The following is a 27694-nucleotide window of genomic DNA, read 5'->3' on the forward strand; positions in this document are numbered from 1 at the left end:
AACTCACCATACTCCTAACGGAATACCTTGGGGTGTCTTCTTTCTATAATGGGGTCATTTGTGGTGTTCCTATACTGCCCTTGCTTTTTAGGGGTCCTAAACCGTGAGGAGTAGTCTTGAAACCAAATGTCTCAAAATGACCTGTGAAATCCTAAAGGTACTCATTGGACTTTGGGCCCCTTAGCGCAGTTAGGGTGCAAAAAAGTGCCACACGTGGTATCGCTGTACTCGGGAGAAGTAGTATAATGTGTTTTGGGGTGTATTTTTACACATACCTATGCTGGGTGGGAGAAATATCTTTGTAAATGGACAGTTGTGTGTAAAAAAATCTAAAAAATCTCATTTACAGAGGTATTTCTCCCACCCAGCATGGGTATGTGTAAAAATACACCCCAAAACACATACTATTTCTCCTGAGTACGGCGATACCACATGTGTGACACTTTTTTGCAGCCTAGGTGCGCTAAGGGGCCCAAAGTCCTATGAGCACCTTTAGGCTTTACAGGGGTGCTTACAATTTAGCACCCCCCAAAATGCCAGGACAGTAAACACACCCCACAAATGACCCCATTTTGGAAAGTAGACATCCCAAAGTTTTCAGAGAGGGGCATGGTGAGTCTGTGGCAGATTTCATTTTTTTTTGTCACAAGTTAGCAGAAATGGCAACTTTTTATTATTTATTTTTTTTGTCACAAAGTGTCATTTTCCGCTAACTTGTGACAAAAAATAAAATCTTCTATGAACTCACTATGCCTCTCAGTGAATACTTTGGGATGTCTTCTTTCCAAAATGGGGTCATTTGGGGGGTATTTATACTATCCTAGAATTCTAGCCCCTCATGAAACATGACAGGGGGTCAGAAAAGTCATAGATGCTTGAAAATGGGAAAATTCACTTTTTGCACCATAGTTTGTAAACGCTATAACTTTTACCCAAACCAATAAATATACACTGAATGGTTTTTTTTTAACCAAAAACATGTTTGTCCACATTTTTCGCGCTGCATGTATACAGAAATATTACTTTATTTGAAAAATGTCAGCACAGAAAGTTAAAAAAAATCATTTTTTTGACAAAATTCCTGTATTTTTTGATGAATATAATAAAAACTAAAAATCGTAGCAGCAATGAAATAGCACCAAAAGAAAGCTGTGTTAGTGAGAAGAAAAGGACGTAAAATTTGTTTGGGTGGTAAGTTGTATAACCGAGCAATAAACAGTTATAACTGCAGTGGTCTGAATTGTAAAAAATGGCCTGGTCTTTAGGGGGGTTTAGCACTGCAGTCTTCAAGTGGTTAATTCCCCCTCAATTGGCCCTACACTACGATCCATATACTACACTAAAACCTAGACATATGGCAGGGATTAGATTGTAAGAACTTCCAAGAGACAGTTAAGTGACAAGGCTGTCCTCTGTACAGCGATGCGCAAGATCGCAGCGCTATACTGCTCGTCTACCGACCCCTGACGCTGGCTCAGCTTTTCTCAAGGAAATAGCAGAACTTGTATCTTGCATAACACTGAAACACCCTAGGTGGATAATTCTTGGAGACTTTAACGCACGGGTCGATACACACTCTTCCCAATTTGGAACTAAGCTACTTCTCTCCATGAATGAACTGGGCTTCTCTCAAGCCGTCAACCTCCCTACCCACAAAAAAGGACACACTTTGGACCTCATTTTCCATTCAGAACTCCTAATATCCAATGTGGAAATTGATCCAGTAGTTTGGTCAGACCACCACACTGTCCACTTCTCCTTTACAGCACCGGCTACAAAACACCAAGTGAAAGAACTAATAAAATATCGTTCCTTGAAAGGTTTGACACCCCAACACCTTCAGAACAGCCTCAATCTAGGTGGACTGACAGATCACAACTTAGGCCTTGAATCCATGGTCCTTAAATATAACCACGATGTCTCAGCCGCTTTTGACGCCATAGCTCCCTTAAAGAGAACCTGTACTGAGTAAAAATATTTAAAATAAACACATGAGGTAACTTCAAATGAACATTACATAGTTACCTTGCCATCAGTTCCTCTCAGAAGCTCACCATTTTCTTCTGACAATAATCCCATCCAGTTCTGACAATATTTTGTCAGATCTGAAATATATCAGTTGCTGTCAGTAAAATATCAGTTGCTGTCAGTTATAGCTGAGAGGAAAACTGATGTACCAGGTAATGTCCATGTTTTCCTATGGCTCAAGTGGGCGATGTTACAGTTTAACTGTGTGCTGACCAGAAAGCTGTTATGGGGTAATGGCTATTTTCAAAATGGAGGACGGAAAATTCCCTTGATCATAGTGAACAAATAGGACGCGGGACAGGAGAAAGACACTGAGGAGTAGACTACATGGAAGGCAAGTATGACTTGTGTATGCTTATTTTGACTTTTATTTTCAGTACAGGTTTTCTTTAAAGATTAAACGTTCCGCACCATTACATCACGCTCGCTGGTTTGACAACTCTATAAAGGAACTAAAGAAACAGGGACGCAGACTGGAACGAAGGTGGCGCAAACATCAGTCTCCTGATGACAAACTTTCCCTAATTGCTCACCTGGAAAAATATCAAACGATGATTAACAAAAAGAAGTCCTTATTCCTGTCTCACGAAATTGCAAATGCAGCCAACAGACCTGCCCAACTCTTCCGCACGGTTGACAGTCTCTGCAATCCATCTTGCAGGAAATCCAGCATCAGACCTTCACAGGAACTGTGCGAGAAATTTGCCCACTTTTTCTCAGACAAAGTCTCCTCCATACGATCTGCCATTCAATTCACAGCCCCAGAAACCCATGCAGAGCCATATAACAGGTGCAAAAATAGCCTACCACCATGGTCTGATTTTAAGGTAATCACTGAAAAAGACATCTTGGATATCCTCTCAAACCTTCGCCAGACTACCTGCGATCTGGACCCTGGCCCCACTAAGTTCATGTTGAAATGCCCTGAACTATTTACACCGGCATTCCACAAAATAGTCAACGGCTCCTTACAAGAAGGGTGGTTTCCCTCTACTCTGAAAGAAGCAATCGTCAGGCCTCTACTCAAGAAACCATCCTTAGACCCAGATGCTCTAAACAGCTACAGACCTGTCTCAAACCTCCCCTTTCTGGGAAAAGTTATTGAAAAGGCTGTCTACCTCCAACTTGAAGCCAGGCTCTCCAGAAACAACATCCTTGACCCTCTTCAATCTGGTTTCAGGAAATATCACAGCTGTGAAACAGCCCTCACCCAGATTTGCAATGATCTGCTCATTGCAAGAGACAAGGGTCAATGTTCCATCCTGATTTTGCTCGACCTATCAGCGGCTTTTGACACAGTCGATCATGAAATCTTACTCAACAGGCTACAAGAGTACTGTGGCATAGATGGCATTGTTCTCCGGTGGTTCAACTCCTTCCTGGCTGGCAGAACACAAAGGGTAGCCTTAGGGCCCTTCCTCTCCAACCCTGTACCACTAAAATACGGTGTACCTCAGGGCGCAATATTATCCCCTTTACTGTTCACCATATACATGCTGCCACTTGGAGAAATCATACAAAAACATGGCCTGACATATCATTGCTATGCTGATGACACCCAGCTATATTTGTCATTCAAACCTGATGTCACAGACCCTACTCCACAAATAAACGCATGCTTAGCTGAGCTTCAGGAGTGGATGAATAATAATTGGCTAAAACTTAATGCTGACAAAACTGAGGTTCTTGTTATCGAGGGCCAGGGCTCAACAGCAAAGCAGCTCCAGTCTCAACCAACACTGCTAAGGATAGGGAGCTCAGACCTGAAAAACTCAGACTGTGTGCGCAGCCTGGGAGTACTGATTGATGGGAAATTAAAGAGAACCCGAGGTGGGTTTGAAGAATATTATCTGCATACAGAGGCTGGATCTGCCAATACAGCCCAGCCTCTGTTGCTATCCCAAACCCCCCTAAGGTCCCCCTGCACTCTGCAATCCCTCATAAATCACAGCCAAGCTGCTGACAAACAGCTTGTCAGAGCTGGCTGTGTTTATCTCTATAGTGTCAGTCTGCTGCTCTCCCCGCCTCCTGCAGAACTCCCGTCCCCGCCTGCATCCCTTCCCTCCCTGCTGATTGGAGGGAAGGGACGGGGGCAGGGACCGGAGCTATGCAGGAGGCGGGGGAGAAGCTGAGACTGACACTACAGATGTAAACACAGCCTCACAGCACGGCTGTGATTTATGAGGGATTGCAGAGTGCAGGGGGACCTTAGTGGGGTTTGGGATAGCAACAGAGGCTGGGCTGTATAGGCAGATCCAGCCTCTGTATGCAGATAACATTCTTTAAACACACCTCGGGTTCTCTTTAAGCTTCAGGAATCAAATCTCAGCTGTTGTGAAACATTCCTTCTTTCACCTAAGGAATATTGCAAGGATTAAACACCTAATTCCTTCAGAGGATCTTCCAACCCTAGTTCATGCCTTCGTCACATCAAGGTTAGACTACTGCAACGTCCTCTACACAGGCCTGCATAAGAAAGACTTACGCCGCCTGCAATTAGTACAGAATACCGCCGCAAGGCTGTTAACGAGCCAACCCCGCCATTGCCGCATAACACCAACCCTGAGCTCACTCCACTGGCTACCGATAAAATGGAGAATTCTGTTTAAGATTGGCTTACTGACATTCAAATCTTTGCACAATCTGGGCCCTGGATACCTGAAGGACTTGTTGCAACTACATCACACCCCCCACAATCTTAGATCAAAAGGACGTAACACCTTGGTCACCCCCAGAGTCCACCTCAAAACCTTTGGAGACAGAGCCTTTTGTCATGCTGACCCTACACTTTGGAACTCCCTGCCACACCCAATCAGGACAGCCCCATCCCTGGAAGCATTTAAGTCTAAACTGAAAACCTACCTTTTCAGTCTGGCATTCATGAACATCTGACTATCTCCTCTGTAACACAACCCAGCCTGAAACCCTGTATTAATCTGAGACACAGCTATGCGCTTTGAGTCCTATGGGAGAAAAGCGCTTTACAAATGTTATTGTATTGTATTATATACACATTTTTATTCAATTTTTATGAAAACAGCCTGCCAGCTCCAATCACGGCCGGCAGGCATTTAATCATTGTCCCCGGCTATTTACAATCTTGCTCCTCGTGAGATGATGCCATACGGCATTCTAGAGTAACAACAGAACCACTCTGCGGCCGCCTATCGGCATTAGGCGATTGCAAAGAGGTTAAAGTTACGTACACGTCTGATTTTTCTAAACAACTGAAACCGGTCGTTTGAACGACAGTTGGACGTGTGTACGTCCGTTCGGCAGATCCGTGGACTAACTGTCGTTCAAACAACAGTTAGGTCCGTACATGTGTACAAACGTGGTCATTGAATGACTGTGTGTCAAAGTTAGAAAAAGTGGGCCGACTTTTCAATCACATTTTTAAATGGGAAAATGTAAACTGCAGCCATTCTTACACTGTTAATGGCAGGATTCTCAAACTTGGCACAATTGGTCACTGGGATTAATATTCAGGAAAACTCGTGGAGCCTACAACAGCCAAACAAAAATCACCTATTCATTTTCAAAGGGAACATATAAATTGCTGCTATTCTTTTATTATTATTATTATTGATTTGTAAAGCGCCAACATATTCCTTGGCGCTGTACATAATAATAGACAATGGTGTACACCAATATACAAGATACATAATTAGTGACAAAATACAAAGAATGATACAAAATACAAATTATAGAATTGGTAATGACAGTGATACAATTAACATGATGAATAAAATGTATAATGATTACCAAGGCACAAAAGGGGGAGAGAGCCCTGCCCCTGCGAGCTTACAATCTAAAGGGAATGGGGGGGGGGGGACAGGAGGAGGGGTAGTATGCAGCAAATATATAGAGGCTTTGTGTTTTAGGATACCTATTAGGAGTGCAATTTGGTCTTAGTACAAAGGGATGTGGCCTAAGGTAGCGCATATGCTTGTCGGAACAAGTGTGTTTTTAGAGAGCGTTTAAAGGTAACAAAGGTTGGCGAGTGACGGATGTGTTGTGGGAGGGCATTCCAGAGGAGGGGTGAAGCGCGTGCGAAGTCTTGTGAATGTGAGGATTTGATTCTAGAGGAGGACAACAGAAGATCATGTGCCGATCTGAGATTGCGATTGGGTTTGTATCTGGAGATTAGTGAGGATATGTACCGGGGAGAGAGATTGTGGAGAGCTTTGTAGGTTAGGGTTAGGAGTTTGAACTGAATCCTCTGGTTAATTTGCAGCCAGAGAAGAGCTTGACAAAGAGGGTCGGCAGAAGAAGATCGAGAAGAAAGATGAGACGAGCAGCTGAGTTCAGTACCGACTGGAGCAGGGCCAGTTTGTTAGACGGTAGTCCACAAAGTAGTACGTTGCAGTAGTCCAGACGAGAAATTATGAGAGCATGTATTAACATTTTAGTTGTGTCTTGAGTGAGAAAGGGACGGATGCGAGATATGTTTTTGAGTTGGAGATGGCAGGAGCTGGTTATGGAGTGAACATGAGGAATTAAAGAGAGAGATGAGTCGAATATCACCCCCAAGCACCGAGCTTTGGGAACTGAAGTTATGGGAGTGTTATTAACATTTATTGTTACTTCAGGCAGGGAGGTGGACAGAGACGGTGAAAAAATTATTAGTTCTGTTTTACTCATATTAAGTTTTAGGAAGCGAGAGGACATGGAGGATATAGCAGACAAGCAGTCAGGAACACGTTTAAGGAGGGAGTTAAGGTCTGGGGCAGAGAGGTACAGTTGTGTATCGTCTGCATAGAGGTGGTATTGAAACCCGAATGAGTTGATTAAATCACCAAGACCATGCATGTAGATGGAAAAGAGGAGGGGACCAAGGACAGAGACTTGGGGAATCCCGACAGACAAAGCATGAGGAGAAGAGATCTGATCTGAGTAGGAGACTGTGAAGGACCTTCCAGAGAGGTAGGAAGATAACCATGTGAGAGCAAGGCTCTTTATTCCGACATTTGAAAGTGTTTGTAGGAGTAAGGTATGGTCGACAGTATCAAATGCTGATGACAGGTCAAGATGGATGAGTATGGAAAATTGACCTTTGGATTTGGCTGTAAGAAGGTCATTGGCCACTTTGGTAAGGGCTGTTTCCGTGGAGTGGTTAGAGCGAAAGCCAGACTGGAACTGATCAAGTAGGGAGTTAACAGATAAATAATGGCTTAATTCTGCATGTATATGGCATTCAAGTAGTTTGGATGCAAATGGGAGAAGTGACACTGGGCGGTAGTTGGCAAGTGTGGTAGGATCTAGAGAAGGTTTTGTTAAGTAGTGGTGTCACAACAGCTTTTTTGAATTTGTTAATGGCAGAAGCTTCAAACCTGGTACAAATTGGTAATTCGGTGAAGGGTTAGAAGTCAGAAAAGAGCACAGAGCCACAACAAGATTTGTTTGATTTCAATGGGAAAATTTAAACTGCTTCCATTCTCACATTATTGAGGTCATGGACCCCCAGAGCTCACAAACTTAGTCATTGAGTGACTGTGTGTCATTGTTAGAAAAAGTGGGTGTAGCCAAAAACCAAATACATGCCTAAGCAATGCCGGGTCCTCAAGTAGCTTACAGGGTTGCCAACTCATCCCTTTAAATACTGACACATCTAAGTTATACAGGTTCTGGGGCTTCTCACACATAATCAGTGCCTAAACTGCATCTAACTAGCCACAAGACATGTATAATTCACAAGCGTCTGTATTTAAAGGGATGAATTGGCAACACTGGTAGCTTAGAATAAGAACAAAATACTTAATTTGCCCTAACGTGCTCTATTATTATACTATTAAAAGTAGGAAGGGATGTGGGGCTAAGGATAAAAAAAAAAAAAAAAACCACCGTCACTGCACAGCTACTTTTCTGGCTTACCTGAAAATGTATTGCAAGTTGTATGCAGGTGGGATTCAACCTATCAAATGACTCAAAGCTGCATTAAAATTTGCATTCAAGCCCCCCCCCCCCCCCAAAAAAAAAAATATTAGCATCTCATTGACCATCTGTAATGAATACGCAGTAGGTCCGTTTTTTTTTTAAAAAAATGATATATTTTAACTGAAATTAAATACAGAATGAATCTATAAGAGTGCAAATATTAGTCTTTTCTTTGCTGCAGCTCCCACGTAGAGTTATTTCCTCGGTCCTTAAAGGAAAAAACAAAATAAGTTAAGTCCTCAGAGCTTTTTTTAATTTCCCAAATAGCACAAGCATTAATGCAGAAAACGTTATTTCTGTTCTGCCCAGCATTTAAGTCCCTTTCACATGGGCAGCTGACAGGCAGTAAAATCTGAGTTCATTATTTCTAACCATGAACAAATTATCTACAGTATATACAGTAAGCATTGCTATCAACATTGCCACCTGCTGGTTAGGAATATCAACTACTGGTGTGTCTGCCCACGTTCCTCTTAAAGTGAACCCAATGTGAAAATAAACACATGAAAAACAATTGTATTTATCCTCCTACTCCTAAAAATGACTAGATGTCCGATGGTTTCATTTTGTTTAACCACTTAAAGAGAGTCTGAAGCCATAATTAAAATGGCTTTTTTCCTTATATATAGCGCCGCTAAACGAGGGTCCAAGTTGGTCGTGATTTTGCAGGGGGGGATTTGGAGGGGAAAGGACCGTCGTTCAGCCGCGGGATAGCGGCGTTTTAGCAGGGGCACACATGCCCCTGCTATATATAAGGAAAAAAGCCATTTTTATTATGGCTTCAGACTCTCTTTAAGGACCGCAGTGTTAAACCCCCCCCCCCCCCCCCCCTAGTGACCAGGCAATTTTTACAGTAATAGGCGACTGCAGCTTTAAGGCCCCAGTACAGCGCTGCCTCAGATCACAGCGCTGTACAGATTTATTAGACGCCGTCTAACAGTCTCTGAGCGGCGATCGCTGCTGGGAGACTGAAGGCGGAGCGGAAATCAGTCATCAGAGCAGGGATGTACGCGCATCGGTGTGCGCGCTCCCATGCAATCCCCATTCCAGGACATACATGCCAGTCAGCGTGGAATGGTCCTGGAGCTGCTGCCGCGTTCACACCAATCGGCATGGAGAGGTCGGCAAGAAGTTAAAAATGTATGAAGTAGATTGAATGTTTTATTGTCTCTGCTCAATGGCAGTCTATTACGTGTCCCAGAGTTAAAATACATGAAACTATTGACCCTTTTCTATCCCCTGCCCTCAGAAGTTTTATTCTGGCAACAAAACTTTTATGGCTTTAATTTGCTTATATTCCTGCCAAGGTACTGACAAGATGGAAGTGGTCACTTGCATGCCTGAAAATTAACTCTTTTAGGCAGCAAAATAAAAAAAAGAAAAACGGCCTGGTTATTAAAAGTGTATGTACAGTGCAAAAATCATATCTCTTGTCACATGTTGCCTTGGGTACACTTTGAAGCTCAATTCTGAAGGGCATGCTGTAGACCACTCTTACTAGAGTAAACACAGCATTTTACTATAGGATGCAAGTAAAAACATGCCTATATTGGTGCAGGGTACAGAGGCTAGTATGTTTGTTAGATATGAAAATATGAGGTTCAGTTAAGACTACTTGCAGCAAACATGGACTGGATTTTTTAATAGACAAAATTTAGGCATGCTTTTGGGTAAAATGAGGACTGGATTAAACGGAATGGGGGCCTTTTTACATGTTATCACTGTACTAGCAAGTACAGATATGAGGCTCAATTCACAAAGCATTACTGCATGCAAAAAAGCAGAAAGCAGCTGATTTTACTGAACATTTTGTCAAATCCCAATTGTTGTTACTGTATGGAAAACTAAAATTAACGACTAGTGAAGTAAATACCTCATCAATGTCAATTCACAAAGGATAAAGCACATGCGGTAAAACAAGTGAGATGTTCGATATTTTATCTCCACCGATAAACAGCCATTTATGAGGTTAGAGAAAGGTATTAAGAAGGAGAGAGAATGGGAAACGGAGGGAAGAGAAAACCGGTAAAAACTTATTTTTCTAATCTCTTATTTGTTGTAATTCTTAATATTTAGTAATTAATAAGAGGTTTATAGTTTTGAGCAGATACAATGCTATCTGTATCACATCTGGCTTCCATTTTCCACACACCTCAATAATCCATCAAATACCAAATGAAGTACCGCATGATTCTTTAAAATATCTAATGAAATACAGCATGAGGTAAAAGTCTTTATGAATTGTCATGAATTTTGATAATTTGCTGAACTGTTAGGCTAGGTTCACAGTGGTCAGTTGCATAACGCACACGTTATAAAGAGTGTGAACTGCAATGGAGACTAGACATACACTTCAATACAAAACCTGCATGCAGCGAGTTAGAATAACGCGATCAGTTAAACAGCAGCACTGTGAACAGGCTCATTGTATTGTACGGGCAGTGAGTAGACATGCAGAATTATTCTGCAAAGCAACTGAGCACTGTGAACAGGGCCTTAAACAGAAGCAGAGACGGCTATAAGTAAAGATTTTATACTCACCCAAAGCTTCCTCCAGCCCCATAAGCACGTGCGAGTCCATCACCGTCCTCCCGTGGTCTGCCGTTCAGCTGTAATCTGCCCCAGCTACTGGTTCAGTTGTAGCAGCCGGGATCTTCCGCGCATGCGCGAACCTTCTGCGCATGCGCAGAAGACCCCAACTTAAGCAGTTACCGGGGCTGATTGCGGCTGAAAGGCAGCCCCCGCTGGAGGACGGCGAGGGACTCAGATGTGTTTATGAAGCTGGAGGAAGCTCCGGGTGAGTATAAAATCTTTACTTACAGCGGTCTCTGGTACACTTTAAGGTGCTGATTTTGTCAGCCATTCGAGAGAGAAATCACTCTGTAATCAAATATGGTAGATCTGTTGCTTGCCATAACTAGAGATGTAGCAGCAGAGAGAGAAAGCTAAGCCAGCACTGCAATTGGGGTTGTTTATTAATAGAGGTAAAAGACACTTACAGTCAAGTTGCAGCCAGATGCTATGGCAGGTTAAGTGGGCGCCAGGTCTGTGTCCCCCTGTGGACGTCCGTTTCGCGCTAACAGCGCTTGTTCACCGCAATGGGGAGAGTTGGGGGCGGGCCGCATCAACATGGGTTACATACCCACGCTACGGCGGCACTTCCGCCTACGTCTGCTGGCCACACCCCCGTTACTATGTCAACCCATGACGCCCACTCGCCCTGCAAAAGGGACGGGGAGCGTCCATGTAACCTGGCAACGGCGGGTACGCCCACCAGCACGCATCGCCGCACACTCCGGCGCTCAGCCTCCCAGCAGAAGGATGCACGTGGAAAGTTGTTGTTTAAAGACAACAAACGTGCATAAGACAAGAACACTTACTATATTAGAGGTTTAAGCAGAACCAATGCAGGGGAGCACGAGCGGTGGAGGCAGAGGCAGATGCGTCCATGGGTGCAACCCAAAGTGCCAAATCTGTTAGACATAAAAGTTAATACCGGAAAGGTATGTAACTATAAAAGCTAATGGAAGGTGGAGAGAGGGAGGCGAGAGCCAGTAGAGAGGATATGAAAATCTTCGAGGAGCACAGGGAAGAGTGAAAGCAGCCGAGACATAGGAAGAAAGAAGAACGTGCAAGATAGCAAGATCGTGCGTGTGTGTGTGACCAGTGAAACTTCCCCTTGGCGTAGATTCTGATCTCTCTTCCCCTCTCCCATATTATCCCACTCATTTTGCGTGCCTGTGTGATGAAATGTTTTATCCCTGGTCACACACACACACGCACGATCTTGCCATCTTGCACGTTCTGCTCTCTTCCTATGTCTCGGCTGCTTTCACTCTTCCCTGTGCTCCTCGAGGATTTTCATATCCTCTCTACTGGCTCTCGCCTCCCTCTCTCCACCTTCCATTAGCTTTTATAGTTACATACCTTTCCGGTATTTACTTTTATGTCTAACAGATTTGGCACTTTGGGTTGCACCCACGGACGCATCTGCCTCTGCCTCCACCGCTCGTGCTCCCCTGCATTGGGTCTGCTTAAACTTCTAATATAATAAACACAAACTGCGCCTGCCAAAGTACAAACGGGTGCAATAGCATATGCTTCAATTGAGTGTTCGCTATCACAAGTCCTTGAATATCAGTCTATAGTGCTGTGACAGCGCTCCTCTTCTTTTCTACAATTTAAACATAGAAAAAACAATCGCACATAGTGCATTACTGTGAATCGCAAAGTACAGTTCCCCACACGTGCCTCTGCCTCCACCGCTCGTGCTCCCCTGCATTGGGTCTGCTTAAACTTCTAATATAGTAAATGTTTTCGTCTTATGCACGTTTGTTGTCTTTAAACAACAACTTTCCACGTGCATCCTTCTGCTGGGAGGCTGAGCGCCGGAGTGTGCGGCGATGCGTGCTGGTGGGCGTACCCGCCGTTGCCAGGTTACATGGACGCTCCCCGTCCCTTTTGCAGGGCGAGTGGGCGTCATGGGTTGACATAGTAACGGGGGGGGGGGGCCAGCAGACGTAGGCGAAAGTGCCGCCGTAGCGTGGGTATGTAACCCATGTTGATGCGGCCCACCCCCAACTCTCCCCATTGCGGTGAACAAGCGAAACGGACGTCTGCAGGGGGACACAGACCTGGCGCCCACTTAACCTGCCATAGCATCTGGCTGCAACTTGACTGTAAGGGTCTTTTACTTCTATTAATAAACAACCCCAATTGCAGTGCTGGCTTAGCTTTCTCTCTCTGCTGCTACAAGTCTAACATCTCACCCCTCCATTGTGCCGGAGCACGCAATTTAAAGGGACCTACATCCTCACAGTCCGCAGTACAGCATAGCCCAGCCCCCTGTTGTAATCTCTCTTGAGTGCTGGAATCCCACTCTTCTCTGTTCCACATTGACATTGTTCTTTATTCCGAGCACCTCCGTGATGCAAACAGAAGAGGCCGGTCCAGACACAGCGGCCTCTGGGGCTGAAGGCACCGATGCCATAGCAGAGGGGAGAGCGGATCTTGAGGGCTTCTTTTCCAACCTCAGTTCCACTACTACCTCCCATAACAAATCAGTGGGCGCCAGAGTTCTAGAACTAAAGCTTTGGAGGGAGAGAGAGAGGGAGGTGAAACTTTTTGGGACGGCAGCCACACTGCAGAGATACGAGGACGACAAGATCGCAGCCCGGGGTTTCAGACACTATCGAGAACCCTCGGAATATAGAGAAGATAAGAAGTTTGTGGAGGAGTGGGAGGAAGAACATGTGAATCACGCCAGAAGGCTTCAAGCTATCGTCCTAGCCAGGACAGAAAGGGAGCATAAATTGGTGGCCGAGGAGATTGTGAACATCAAAACGCAGCTTGGTTCCATCTTACCACCTGAGGATCTACAGAAGAGTTTGAAAACGATTAGCGATAAACTAGTGCCAGTGCAAAACGAAATTAAGGAAAGAAAACTACGTAAGCTGCTAAGAGATAAAAGTGACTTTGCAACTGGAAAGATCTTCTCTTGGAATACTACCACACGCAACACAGGACAACCACGCAGGAATAGGAAACCAAGAGGCTATTGGACCAGCGACTCGGGCTCCGATACGAGTGGAGACGACAAAAACAAAAAAAGACCTACTAAGCCCCTACCAAAACCAACTAAACCATCTACACCTGGAATTGCACAGACTTTCGGAGAGAACGCACAATCATGTGCATCGGTCCCTTTAGACGCAGATTGCGCAGGGGAGGGCGGAAGCACCACAGGAAGACCACAGAAACAAGTCTCCTGGAGGGACGGCCGCTCTTGGAGGGCGAGACGCAGAGGCAAGAGACAAAGGACTCAAGAATAGAAAATACCCTGGAACTAGAAATAGTGAACATTGCAGGAATAGACATCACAGAAGACTGCAAGAGTTTGCTACGAAAAGGATTGAACTACTCTATCACCAGAAAATTTGACCCTGTACAATTCGAAATCGATCTCTATAAGGGAGTTAGACAGCTCAACATCAGACATTTCTTTGCATGCAGGGAGAACCTGCAGGACAATACTAGGACAACCATTGGTCCATTAGGCTTCTTCGCCCCTGGCCGAGAGGGATAGATGTGGTCAGTCTGTACAGCCGGATACCACATGAGGATGGCATTGCGGCGGTCAAGTCATATCTCAGACGCGGCACACGTACGGACGAGCACTGCGACTACATCTGCGATTGTTTACAATTCGTGCTTACCCACAATTCTTTCTTATTTAGAGAGAAGTGGTACCAGCAGGTGTCAGGCACTGCCATGGGAACAGCGGTGGCCTGTACATATGCGAATCTCTTCCTGGCACGCTGGGAGGAGATCTGCGTGCATGGCGGCGCTAACCTGTTCCGTGGGTGCCTGCGGAGGTGGTCGAGGTACGTGGATGACGTCCTGGTGTTCTGGTCAGGTACTGAGCAAGAATTCTCCCTCTTCACTGATTATTTGAATGACAATCAGATTAACATGAAGTTTACAGCAGAAATAGATTCATGCCATATTAACTTCCTGGATCTTGAAATTGTCATCCAGAACGATCGATTAGTAACGAGGGGCTACCGAAAGATTACAGCCACAAATTCAATCTTTCATAGAGAGAGTTTTCATCCCCCCTGGGTGACGAAGTCTATCCCCTACGGGCAATTCCTGCGTCTCCGTAGAAATAACAGTGAGGACTCCAAGTACCTGGAACAGGCTGAAGAACTTATAGCACGATTACAGTATAGAGGTTATGACTTGGCATTGCTAGAAGAGGCAAAAGAAAAGGCCCTCTCCAGACCTAGAAGCGAACTAATCAGGAGATGATGCCAACACGTCACACTAAGAGATGGCCCCAACACCAACACTAGACAAGTGTTTGCCTTCGATTATTCACCGATGGCAACCACTATTAAAGGAATTATCCGTAAAAACTGGCATGTCCTACAGGGAGATCCACACTTGACAGAGGTGACTACAATGCCTCCCCTGGTAACGTTCAGGAGGGCCCCTACCTTGGGCGATATGTTGACTAGTAGTGAACATAAAAAACCAAACTCGGCCAATTGGCTGAGTACCCTTAAACGGCCAGGTAACTACCGCTGTGGGACATGTGGCATCTGTGACCAGATCTTCAAACATGGATCGCCGATGTTGGGAGGAACTCCTGTAAAAATTAAAGATGTATTGTCATGCAGATCTAAATTTGTAGTGTACTGCTTACTATGTCCATGTAATAGATATTATATTGGACAAACCACCCGGGAAATGCAGACAAGAATTAAAGAACATTTTTGCTCACTCAAATCCAAGGAGAAATTCACCAGACTAATAGTACACATGGCCCAATGCCATGGAAGAAATCCTAACTGTCTGCAATTCTTTGCTCTGGAGAATATATCTTTCTCGCATCGAGGAGGAGATAGGGAACGAATCCTATTACAACATGAAGCCCGGTGGATAATGCAAACTAATGCACTTGGCCCCCTTGGCCTGAACAACAAAAATGAACTAGCCTGCTTCCTAGAAAAGTGAACTAACCTTGTTCCTGGAGAAATGAACCTGGAATAACATCTTAGCATGATTAATATGTTCTCATATCTCGTCCTCGCTGCATCAGTGGAACTTCCCCTTGGCGTAGATTCTGATCTCTCTTCCACTCTCCCATATTATCCCACTCATTTTGCGTGCCTGTGTGATGAAATGTTTTATCCCTGGTCACAAACACACACACACACGATCTTGCTATCTTGCACATTCTTCTCTCTTCCTATGTCTCGGCTGCTTTCACTCTTCCCTGTGCTCCTCGAGGATTTTCATATCCTCTCTACTAGCTCTCGCCTCCCTCTCTCCTCCTTCCATTAGCTTTTATAGTTCCATACCTTTCCGGTATTTACTTTTATGTCTAACAGATTTGGCACTTTGGGCTGCACCCACGGACGCATCTGCCTCTGCCTCCACCGCTCGTGCTCCCCTGCATTGGGTCTGCTTAAACCTCTAATATAGTAAGTGTTTTCGTCTTATGCACATTTGTTGTCTTTAAACAACAACTTTCCACATGCATCCTTCTGCTGGGAGGCTGAGCGCCGGAGTGTGTGGCGATGCGTGCTGGTGGGCGTACCCGCCGTTGCCAGGTTACATGGACGCTCCCCGTCCCTTTTGCAGGGCGAGTGGGCGTCATGGGTTGACATAGTAACGGGGGGGTGGCCAGCAGACATAGGCGGAAGTGCCGACGTAGCCTAGGTATGTAACCCACGTTGATGCGGCCCGCCCCCAACTCTCCCCATTGCGGTGAACAAGCGCTGTTAGTGTGAAACGGACGTCCGCAGGGGGACACAGACCTGGCGCCCACTTAACCTGCCATAGCATCTGGCTGCAACTTGACTGCAAGTGTCTTTTATCTCTATTAATAAACAACCCCAATTGCAGTGCTGGCTTAGCTTTCTCTCTCTGCTGCTACAAGTCTAACATCTCACCCCTCCATTGTGCCGGAGCACGCAATTTAAAGGGACCTACATCCTCACAGTCCACAGTACAGCATAGCCCAGCCCAGCCCCCTGTTGTAATCTCTCTTGAGTGCTGGAATCCCACTCTTCTCTGTTCCACATAACTAGAGATGGCCCGAACCTCCGATTTTCAGTTTGTGTACCGCAAACGCGAACTTCCGCAAAAGTTTGGTTCGTGTGAACTTTTGCGAACCGCAATAGACTTCAATGGGGAGGCGAACTTTGAAAACTAGAAACACTTATGCTGGCAACAAAAGTGATGGAAAAGATGTTTCAAGGGGTCTAACATCTGAGTTTTTGCATGGATAAGTGGGATAGACGCCAAAAGTCCCGGGGAAAAATATGGATTTGACGCAAATCAGTGTTTTAAGGGCAGAAATCACATTGAATGCTAAATTGGAGGCCTAAAGTGCTTTAAAACATCTTGCATGTTTATACATCAATCAGGGAGTGTAATTAGACTACTGCTTCACACTGACACACCAAACTCACTGTGTAACGCACCGCAAACAGCTGTTTATCTAGTGACGGCCATGCTGGACTGGTGCGCACCATGGCGAGAATGCAGGCCATGGCGGTTTTCAAGCCCATATGGTCGCCAGGCTGTGGTAGCTCAATGATAGAACAGTGACTGTCCAGCTGATCAAATTTGGTCTGTCCACAATGAAGCAACGACTTTATTATCTTGGGTGTGCCTTAAAAATTCATGAATCCACCTGGAGTCCTGGACCCCGTTGGTGGTGGCGGAGAAGGCAGTCAAGCGGCCTGCGGGCAGAGGTGCTGTGTGGGGAGCGACTTAGTCTTGGGGCAGGCAGTCACACGGCGTGCAGGCAGAGATGCTGTGTGTGGGAACTGACTTAGTCTTCAGCCGGGCAGTAGCCCTCCGGGATCCATGTCTCATTAATTTTGATAAAGGTGAGGTACTGAACACTTTTGTGACTTAGGCGACTTCTCTTCTCAGTGACAATGCCTCCAGCTGTGCTGAAGGTCCTTTCTGACAGGACGCTTGAGGCAAGGCAAGACAGAAGTTGGATGGCAAATTGGGATAGCTCTGGCCACAGGTCAAGCCTGCGCACCCAGTAGTCTAAGGGTTCATCGCTGCTCACAGTGTCTACATCCACACATAAAGCCAGGTAGTCGGCTATCTGCCGGTCCAGGCATTGGTGGAGGGTGGATCCGGAAGGGCTAAGGCGAGGCGTTGGACTAAAGAATGTTTGCATGTCCGACATCACCATGAGATCGCTGCCTGCGTGGACATGGGAGAAGGATTACTGGCAGTGGTACCTTTATTGCGTTGTGCTGTGGCATCAGCCTTAAACGCATTGTAAAGCATAGTTGCCAGCTTGTTCTGCAAGTGCTGCATCCGTTCTGCCTTCTGGTGATTTGGAAACCTCTTCGCCACTTTGTGCCTATACCGAGGGTCTAGTAGCGTGGCCACCCAGTACAGCTCATTCCCCTTGAGTTTTTTTTATACGGGGGTCTCTCAACAGGCTGGACAGCATGAAAGACGCCATCTGCACAAAGTTGGATCCAGACGTACTAACCATCTCCTCTTGCTCTTCCTCAGTGAGGTCAGGTAAGTCCTCCTCCTCCCCCCAGCCACGAACAATACCACGGGAACGTTGAGCAGCACAAGCCCCCTGCGACGCCTGCTGCGATTGTTCTTCTGCCGCTGCCTCCTCCTCTCAAGAAACACCTTCCTCATCATCCAAGTCGGACTCCTCTTCCCCACACGACTCATCCTCCTCCTCCCCCCTCTGTGCTGCTGCAGGTGTTGAGGAAACATCTGGTTCTGATGAGAATTGATCCCACAATGCTTCCCCCTGTAACTGTTCACGCTCCTCGACAGCTTGATCCACCACTCTACACACGGCACGCTCCAGGAAGTAAACGTACGGGATCAAGTCGCAGATGGTGTCTTTACTGTGACTCACCAGGTTAGTCACCTCCTCAAATGGCAGCAGAGTGTCCAGTTGTTGGGCCAGAATATCCCCATCTCCCCAGAGTGTCCTTCTACTGTAGTTGTAGAGGTACTGAGTGACGGCTTTCTCTTATTCTAGCAGGCGAGAGAAGATAAGGAGGGTCGAATTTAAGTGAGTCGGGCTATCGCAAATCAGGTTTCTCACCGGCAACTTGTTTCTCCGCTGAATATCGGCAAAGTATGCCATGGCCGTGTAAGACCGCCTGAAATGCCCACACACCTTCCTGGCCTGCTTCAGGACGTCCTCTAAGCCTGGGTACTTTGACACAAATCTTTGAATGACTAGATACAGCACATGTGCCATGCAGGGTACAAGTGTCAGCTTTCCCAAATTCAAAGCGGAAATGAGATTGCTGCCGTTGTCACACACCACGTTGCCGATCTCCAGCTGGTGCGGGGTTAGCCACTGATCCACCTGTTTGTTAAGAGCAGCCAGGAGAGCTGCTCCAGTGTGACTCTCCGCTTTGAGGCAAGACACCGTCGTACCTGGCATGCAGCATAGGCCCTGGGGAGCTGGGGCTGTGTAGCTGGAGAGGAGATCACAGCACGAGTAGAGTTGAACTGCCACTCAGCCAAGGAGGAGGATGACGACAGCGAAGAGGATGTAGCAGGAGGAGAGGAGGTGGCAGGAGGCCTGCCTGCAAACCGTGGAGGTGTCACAAGTTGGTCCGCTGCACAGCCACGTACTCTTTGCTTGTCAGTGGTCACCAGGTTGACCCAATGGGCTGTGTAAGTAATGTACCTGCCCTGACTGTGCTTGGCAGACCAGGCATCCGTGGTCAGGTGGACCCTTGACCCAACGCTGTGTGCCAGAGATGACACCACTTGCCTCAACTTCATGGTACAGTTTGGGTATCGCCTTTTTAGAGAAATAATTGCGGCCTGGTATCTTCCACTTCGGTGTCCCAATGGCCACAAAAGCCTCAGAGTCCACCAGCTGGTATGGTAACAGCTGGCGAGCTAACAGTTCCGCCAAGCCAGCTGTCAGACGCCAGGCAAGGGGGTCACTGGCAGACATTGGCTTCTTCCGCTCAAAGATTTCCCTCACAGACACCTGACTGCCGCTGTGGGCAGAGGAGCAGGAACTGCTCAAGGTCAGAGGCGGAGTGGAGGAGGGTGGCTGTAAAGGTGCAAGGGAGAAAGTGGCTGAAGATGCTGCACCTGAAGGAGGAAGAGGAGAAGGAGGGTGGCTTGTCTTTTGTGTGCTGCTTTTGCTCAGGTGCTCTTCCCATTGCAGTCTGTGCCTTTTCTGCATGTGCCTTCGTAAGGTAGTTGAACCTACGTGGGTATTGACCTTTCCACAGCTCAATTTTTGGAGGCAGAGAGAACAGATGGCATTGCTCTGATCTGAGGCAGACACATTAAAAAAATTTCCAAACCGCTGAGCCCCCCTGGGGTGATGGCACTATGGTGGCATCAGCAGCTGATGTTGAAGGGCACATTGGCTGGCTGTCCATAGGTGGCGATACATGGCGCCGGACACTGCCACCAGCTGTTTCTGACGAGCTCTCCCTGCTTCTTTCAGGAACTAGTCTCCTCCTACTCCTCTCTGAACTGTCCCCCTGTTCATCTCCTCTATTGGGAACCCATATGGCATCCGTATCATCGTCATCATCATCATCATAATCATCCTGCCCAGCTTCGCTTGCCTCAGACACCCCCAAAACTGTACCAACAGCAGGTACTTCATCATCCTCCTCCTCACACGTTACATCCATAGTGTCGCCTAACTCAGACATATGAGGTGTTGTAACTTGCTTAGCGCCTTCATCTTGTTGTAACAATAATGGCTGTGAATCAGTGATTTCCCCACCAAATAACCCCTGCGAAGTGTCAAATGTAGCGGATGTGGTACTTGGAGTAGCGCTGGTGGATGCGGAAGATGAGGTGTTCTGTGTTAAATAGTCAACCACGTCCTGACAATCTTGGAAATTGATGGGACGTCTAATCTTCTGAGCACTGTACTTTGGGCCAGGGCTGCACGAAATCACGTCAGCACGACCTCGAACAGACCTGTCGGGTGGCCTGCCTCTACCTGTTTTGTCCATATCGGGGGGTATGAAGTGAAAGGTATGCACTGACTTGACTAATACAATGTGCAGTCACACAGGTGCAGTTAACAGGTATGCACAGAGTGGTATATCACACTGCGTGCACTCACGTAGGTAGGTGGGTGCACTGAACACAACAAGTAGGTATATGCAGTGATGGGTATTACAAATGTGCACCTGTCACACACACAGCCGTGAACAGGTGCAATTACTGGTGGTATTAACAATGCATGCACTCGCTTAGGTAGGTAGGTAGGTGCACTGAACAGGTGCAGTGATTGGGATGGGATTGCAAATCTGCAGCTGCCTGTCACACACACTGTCACTGAATGTGCTGGGCCTAGCAGTGGCACAGTAGGAATTACACCAAAGGCCAGCTGCGACGGACTGACAGGGCTGTATATAATGCAAGAGGGCCGCACAGAAAAAAAAAAAAAGAAGAAGATAGATCACAAGAACAAGATTAGCTCTCAAAAGAGCTGTTCAGGGGTTCCATTTTAGCAATAAGAATCAGCAAGGAGCAAGCTAACAAAGCCTACAAGAGCCTAACTAAGCTTTCCCTATGAGAGTCTGCAGCAGCTCTCCCTTCTCTAATTACTGCAGGCACACGAGTGAGTCCACTGCCTGACACTGCCTGCCTTTTATAAGGGGGGGGGGGGGGGAGGGGGGAAAGTGGCTCCAGGAGGGAGTGTAGCCTGATGTAGAGGGTCAAAGTTGACCCTAATGATGCACTATGCTGGCGAATCGAACTTCCGGAAAAAAGTTTGCGGTTCTCCGCGAACGCGAACCACGGAAGTTCGCCGGGAACCGTTCGGGCCATCTCTAGCCATAACCCACAGGCCGAGTCCTGATCAATTTCAGCATGAAATCTTTTGGGAATCGGCCTTGTGGCGTCGTCTCGCCACCCTGACCGCGTTAGATGTATCCCACTGCACGTGCATTTATACTTTACCTGTCAGGCCATCCCCCGAGTGCCTGCACTGTACATCCTCATTGACTTCCCACGTGGATGCTGGCGTTATAGCACATGGTGCGCCTGTGTGACGTTCAACTGGGGCGCCAATTAGGAAGTACAGCGATTTTCGCATGCTGTTACAACCATGGACCCAATTGAGCACGTGGGCCGAGATTTCCTAGCATGTCTGATTGATACGTTGAACCAATTTCAGCCTGTAATTGTTTGAATATTCGAGTGGACATGCTCTTAAATTTTTACCAAATAGGTTTTAGTGAATTGAGCCCATTTACCCTTCCACAATCCCTGACTTTGGGTCCCTATTGAGTTCAGGGCCCTGGTGATAAAATTGCCCAGTTTATTACTTTGGCCCTGCCCAAAATTACCATGAAGCTTCTCTTCAGACAACCTTTATCCTAGGTCTGTAAACAGCTTTAAGCAATGGTTATTATTTAGGTCTTGTACCCAAGAACTTATTTGTGGGAAACCTTTTTATGATCAGTCAGTTAAAATCAGCTACATAATGTACACTGGTAAACAATCCCATTTTTCCAAGCAAAAAAATGAAGGCTGCAAAGTAGATCCTTACCTCAGTAGTGCATAGCCCCCAACCGTCCCGTTTTCGTCGGGATTCTCCAGATTTTGGGGGGCTCTCCCGCTATCCCGGTATGAGTCCCCCAAGTCCCAGGCGGCTGTCAGTGTTGACAGCCGCCCGTAACAGGAGGAGAGCAGCGCAGTGGAGGAAGAGCTGTGGGCAGCGGTGGAGAAGGGGGGCAATCTCCTCCCTCCTTCCCTCACCTTAGGGTGCTCTCCCTCCCTCGCTCTCTCCTCCGAAACTAAGTGCGGTGGCGTTTGGCAGCGGGCGGGACTTACCTTCCGTCTCGCTCCAAGCGCCAGAAGTTCTGGTGCCGCAGCCGCTGCTCTGGTCTGGATCAGACCAGAGTAGCGGCAAATCATCCTGCGCGGCCGCGCCTGCGACGAGACCACTCAGACCAGAGACCAAGTCACGCAGGTAAGTTCCGCTCGCTGCCAGCCACAGCACTTAGTTTCGGAGGAGAGAGCAAGGGAGGGAGAGCACCCTAAGGTGAGGGAAGGGGGGGGGGGGGGGAGGAGATGGCCCCCCTTCTCCGCTGCTGTGCCAACCGCTCTCCCTCCACTGCGCTGCTCTCCTCCTGCTGGGGAGACACCTGGCTACCTATTCTGGGGACATATACCCCTGCCTACATATACTGGGACATATACCCCTGCCTACACATACTGGGGACATATACCACTGGCTACATATACTGGGCACATATACCCCTGGCTACATATACTGGGCACAGCGTGATCTCCGATAGATCTGATGAAGGCGCAGCGCGCCGAAACGCGTAATAACGTCAGACGCACACTAACAGCAAGCCACGCCCACCCGGAAGTGAGACGACAGCCCAGGCTATCGGAGATCGCGCTGCTGGCCACAGCGCGTTGTCATCCTCCACCCGGCGTTTAAGCGGCTGGCTTTACCGCTGACAAGCGAATCTAACTTTGATGTTTGTGAGTATAATTTTAACTTCTTTAATAAAATTTGCCCTTTGATAAACGCACTATGGAGCGCTCTATCCTTATATAGATCTACACTACTGAACCCCACATTGAGCAGCACAAGTGCTGTTCAATCTGTGAAATCTGGTTTGGGAGCGCAAGGAACTTTTTACTTTTCCCTGCCTACATATACTGGTGACATATACACCTGTCTACATATACAGGGCACATATACCCCTGGCTACATATACTGGGGACATATACCCCTGGCTACATATACTGGGACATATACCCCTGGCTACATATACTGGGACATATACCCCCTGACTACATATACTGGGGACATATACCCCCTGACTACATATACTGGGGACATATACCCCCTGACTACATATACTGGGGACATATACCCCCTGACTACATATACTGGGGACATATTCCCCCTGACTACATATACTGGGGACATATTCCCCCTGACTACATATACTGGGGACATATTCCCCCTGACTACATATACTGGGGACATATACCCCCTGACTACATATACTGGGCACATATACCCCCTGACTACATATACTGGGCACATATACCCCCTGACTACATATACTGGGCACATATACCCCCTGACTACATATACTGGGCACATATACCCCGACTACATATACTGGGCACATATACCCCGACTACATATACTGGGCACATATACCCCCTGACTACATATACTGGGCACATATACCCCCTGACTACATATACTGGGCACATATACCCCCTGACTACATATACTGGGCACATATACCCCCTGACTACATATACTGGGCACATATACCTCTGGCTACATATACGGGGCACATATATCCCTGGCTACATATACTGGGGACACTGGCTGTTTGTCATTATGTGCATTTACTGGTGAAAAGCTGTCTCTTATGTGCATTTACTGGTGAAAAGCTGTCTCTTATGTGCATTTACTGGGGAAACGCTGTCATTACGTGCATTTACTGGTGAAAGGCTGTCTCTTATGTGCATTTAGTGGGGAAACGCTGTCTCATTACATGCATTTACTGGGGAAACGCTGTCATTATGTGCATTTACTTCATTTTTTTTTTATGTAACTACATTAGCTGGTATAACTACATTACAGTTAGCCCCACCCACGGGCAGGGTATATGAGGGATATATCTATTAAAAAATATAAGGGAATCAATATTAAAAAAAAAATTCTTCAAAAAACTTTATGGTAGGCGTGACTAGGGTGTGTGGTTAGCAGGTGTGTTGGGGGTGTGGCCTGTGTCCCGATTTCTAATTATAAAATGTTGGGAGGTATGGTAGTGCGAAGCCTAAGGATGCAGATCCTCTAACACTCCACCGTACCAGCACTGGATCCCTCTAAACATTTGACAAGAGCTTGATGAAGGTTTCTCGTTTCCACACTCCAAACATGTACGAGTGTGCCCAAACTTGGCATATGCAAGTAAGTCCATGTATGCCCAGTAGAGTGAAGTAGCTCATGCACGTCGCTTTGTACTAGTAGGCATGCCCAGTTTGGATGCGCTCATATATGGGGTGCGCACACATACACACACACACACATTTACTTCTAGGGGTGTGTGAAAGGTTAGATTAGTGAGTTGCCAGTGATAGCAACTAGTTGCTAGTGCTAATAAATTGTTAGGTTAGCAATGAAGTTGCCCATGCAACAGGGCCTTTAGCATCACAGGAGGGAATTAAGGTTAAAGCTAAATCAGTTTTTATTCAGCATCTTTTTTTTTTAGCGAGCGGTGATTGCAACGAGTCAGTTACTCCGGAATTATCGCAGGCTCCCCAAACTTGAGTTCCCCCTGGTGGAATATGCTTCCTAAAAATATTTGTTCCCTCAGGCGGAATGTGCTTCCTAAATATATTACACACACATGGCCTGGGTCAATTAGCCTTAAAAGGGAAAAATTACCTTAATTTTGATTCCAAATCCAGCAAGATTCTGGCGCACAACATCACAGGCGGACATGAGTGTCTCTCTCTCTTTTAACAGCTTTTTCCTCCTCTCCTTTCTCTGTTTCTGCTCTTCATTAGAAAGTCCAGACTCTTGTTCCTCCTCCTCATTTGACAAAGCAAAGCCACGCACCTTGCTTCTGAAGTCTACAATCTCTTCCACCAAGCCAAAGAGAAGGCCAGAACTTCTGTCTTCTGCTGCAGGCTAGACAAATCAGAAAGATGAATATCCGATACAAAAAAAAGCATACTATACAATGAATGCGCCCTACTCCCCACAGAAAAATTAAAAATCAAAATTCCTTTTTTCACCTCCCTGGCTGTATTGTTATTTCTGGAATTTTTTTTACACGCTTTAAGACCCCTGCACATTGCACACCTTCCATGGATCCTGCTCGGGATTACCATTCTGAGCTGCGGATTTCTGTCCCGAGCCTGACTTGGTGTTACCGCTAAGGAGGTTAAAATAAGGCTACCACCTAATTCACAACCCATTTTATATAGCCTTCTCTTTCATTTAGACTACAGTATCTCACAAAAGTGAGTACACCGCACATTTTTGTAGTTATTTTATTCTATCTTTTAACCACCTGAGCGGTCTGGACGAGCTGAGCTCGTCCAACACCGCCGGAGGTCGCCGCTCAGGCCCTGCTGGGCCGATTTTCATCAAATAAAAAGCAGCACACGCAGCCGGCACTTTGCCAGCTGCGTGTGCTGCCTGATCGCCGCCGCTCTGCGGCGATTCGCCGCGAGCAGCGGCGAAAGAGGGTCCCCCCAGCCGCCTGAGCCCAGCGTAGCCGGAACAAAAAGTTCCGGCCAGCGCTAAGGGCTGGATCGGAGGCGGCTGACGTCAGCTGACGTCGATGACGTCACTCCGCTCGTCGCTATGGCGACGATATAAGCAAAACAAGGAAGGCCGCTCATTGCGGCCTTCCTTGTTTATTCTGGGCGCCGGAGGCGATCGGAAGATCGCCTCCGGAGCGCCCTCTAGTGGGCTTTCATGCAGCCAACTTTCAGTTGGCTGCATGAAATAGTTTTTTTTTTATTTAAAAAAAACCCTCCCGCAGCCACCCTGGCGATTTAATCAGAACGCCAGGGTGGTTAATGGGACAACACCAAAGATCTGACACTGATATAATGTAAAGTATTTAGAGTACAGCTTGTATCACAATGTAAACGTGCTGTCTCATCAAAACAACAACACACAGCCATTAATGTCTAAACTGCTGGCAACAAAAGGGAGTACACCCCTAAATGAAGAATGTCAGCATTCTGTCCAATTAGACACTTTCCCTCCCCAGGCCATACTACTTAGTTTTACAAGGTCTCAGGTATGAATGGGGAGCAGACGTGTTAAATTTTGCATTATCACTCTCACACATTCTCATACTGGACACTGGAAGTTTAACATGGCACCTCACGGAAGAGAACTCTAAGGAAAAATATAATTAATAAAGAATTGTTGCTCTACATGAAGATGGCTTAGGCCATTAGAAGGAGTTCACAGTATGCTGAAGACAAGCTGACTTAGGACATTGATTACTGGAACCATGTCCTGTGGTCTAATGAGAGCAAGTTAAACTTATTTAGTTCAAATGATGTCCAGTGTGTGTAGTGGCAACCAGGTGAGGAATACAAAGACAAGTGTGTCTTGCCTACTGTCAAGCATGTTGGCGAGAGTGTCAGGGCTGCACGAGTACTGCCAACACTGGGGAGCTACAGTTCATTGAGGGAACCATGAATACCAACATGTACTGTTGCATACTGAAGCAGAGCATGTTCTGGGCTGTATTCCAACATAACTACCCCCATATATACCTCCAAGATGACCAGTGCCTTGCTAAAGAAATTAAGGGTAAAGGTGCTGGACTGGCCAAGCAGATCTCCAGATTTAAATTCTACTGACCATCTGTGGGACATCATTAACCCTTTCGGGTTCCACGATTTTTACAACTTAAAGTTCCTGACATTTTTGACACTTAAAGAGAATCTGTACTCTAAAATTCTTACAATAAAAAGCATACCATTCTATTTATTATGCTCTCCTGGGCCCCTCTGTGCTGTTTCTGCCACTCTCTGTTGTAAACCCGGCTTGTAATTGCCAGTTTTAGGCAGTGTTTACAAACAAACTAAACAGCTTCTGATAGGCTCACATAAACAGAGTGTGTGAGTCATACAGAGCCTGCAGGGGGCCTGGAGGGGGTGTGTATAGCTTCTAGCTAATCACTAGCAGCCCTGCACATTCCAGTCTGACTGCCTCAGCCTGACTGTGCAGACAGAAGAGAGAAGATTAGATCATATAACAGAGATAATACAGACACTGTGCAATTAGGAAAGGCTGCAGTAAGCCAGAGCACATTAGAAAAGGTATAGGAACTTATGGGCTAGAATAAATAAGGATGAAGATTTTGTTACAGAGTCTCTTTAAGCTGTGTCATTTTGATACAGCAGTAACTTTTTAATTATCTATGCCATCTTAGTGATTCATATCTTGTTTTTTTCAGTACAAGCTAGGCTTTCTTTGGGTAATATTTTCTCCCAAAACTATTTTGTTTTATAGCCCATTTATGGGGAAAATATAGGCGTAAATGCAGAAAACCTTTTTTTTTTTTTCATTTTTCACCCATCCTAATTTTCACATCACACGTCCCACAGTTCTAAAACATTTACAAATAAATTATTTGGCCCTTATTGATTAAAATGATACCCCATATGCCACACTTTACTTCTAGATGCGCAG

At 46.3% G+C, this 27694-nt stretch overlaps 1 protein-coding gene across 6 annotated transcripts in view; it reads right to left on the reverse strand.

Moving 5' to 3' along the window:
• Positions 1-8029: 8029 nt before the first annotated feature.
• CARS2 (cysteinyl-tRNA synthetase 2, mitochondrial) overlaps positions 8030-27694 on the reverse strand; it is a 172153-nt gene continuing 152488 nt past the window's right edge. For 5 of the 6 annotated variants that reach the window (XR_011026171.1, XR_011026170.1, XR_011026169.1 and 2 more), the window contains 3 exons: positions 24914-25159; positions 15490-15639; positions 8085-8173 (listed from right to left, as the gene is read on the reverse strand). Coding sequence is in view for 1 of the 6 variants with exons in the window: in XM_068268045.1 (XP_068124146.1) it covers positions 8126-8173; positions 24914-25159 (294 nt within the window). In the remaining 5 variants the exon portion in view is untranslated. Of the gene's footprint in view, positions 8174-15489; positions 15640-24913; positions 25160-27694 lie in introns of all 6 variants that reach the window. The other variant, XM_068268045.1, reaches the window with a different exon arrangement.

The sequence above is a fragment of the Hyperolius riggenbachi genome, chromosome 2 (genome assembly GCF_040937935.1).
Source record: "Hyperolius riggenbachi isolate aHypRig1 chromosome 2, aHypRig1.pri, whole genome shotgun sequence".
In the NCBI taxonomy this organism is placed as follows: Eukaryota; Metazoa; Chordata; class Amphibia; order Anura; family Hyperoliidae; genus Hyperolius; species Hyperolius riggenbachi.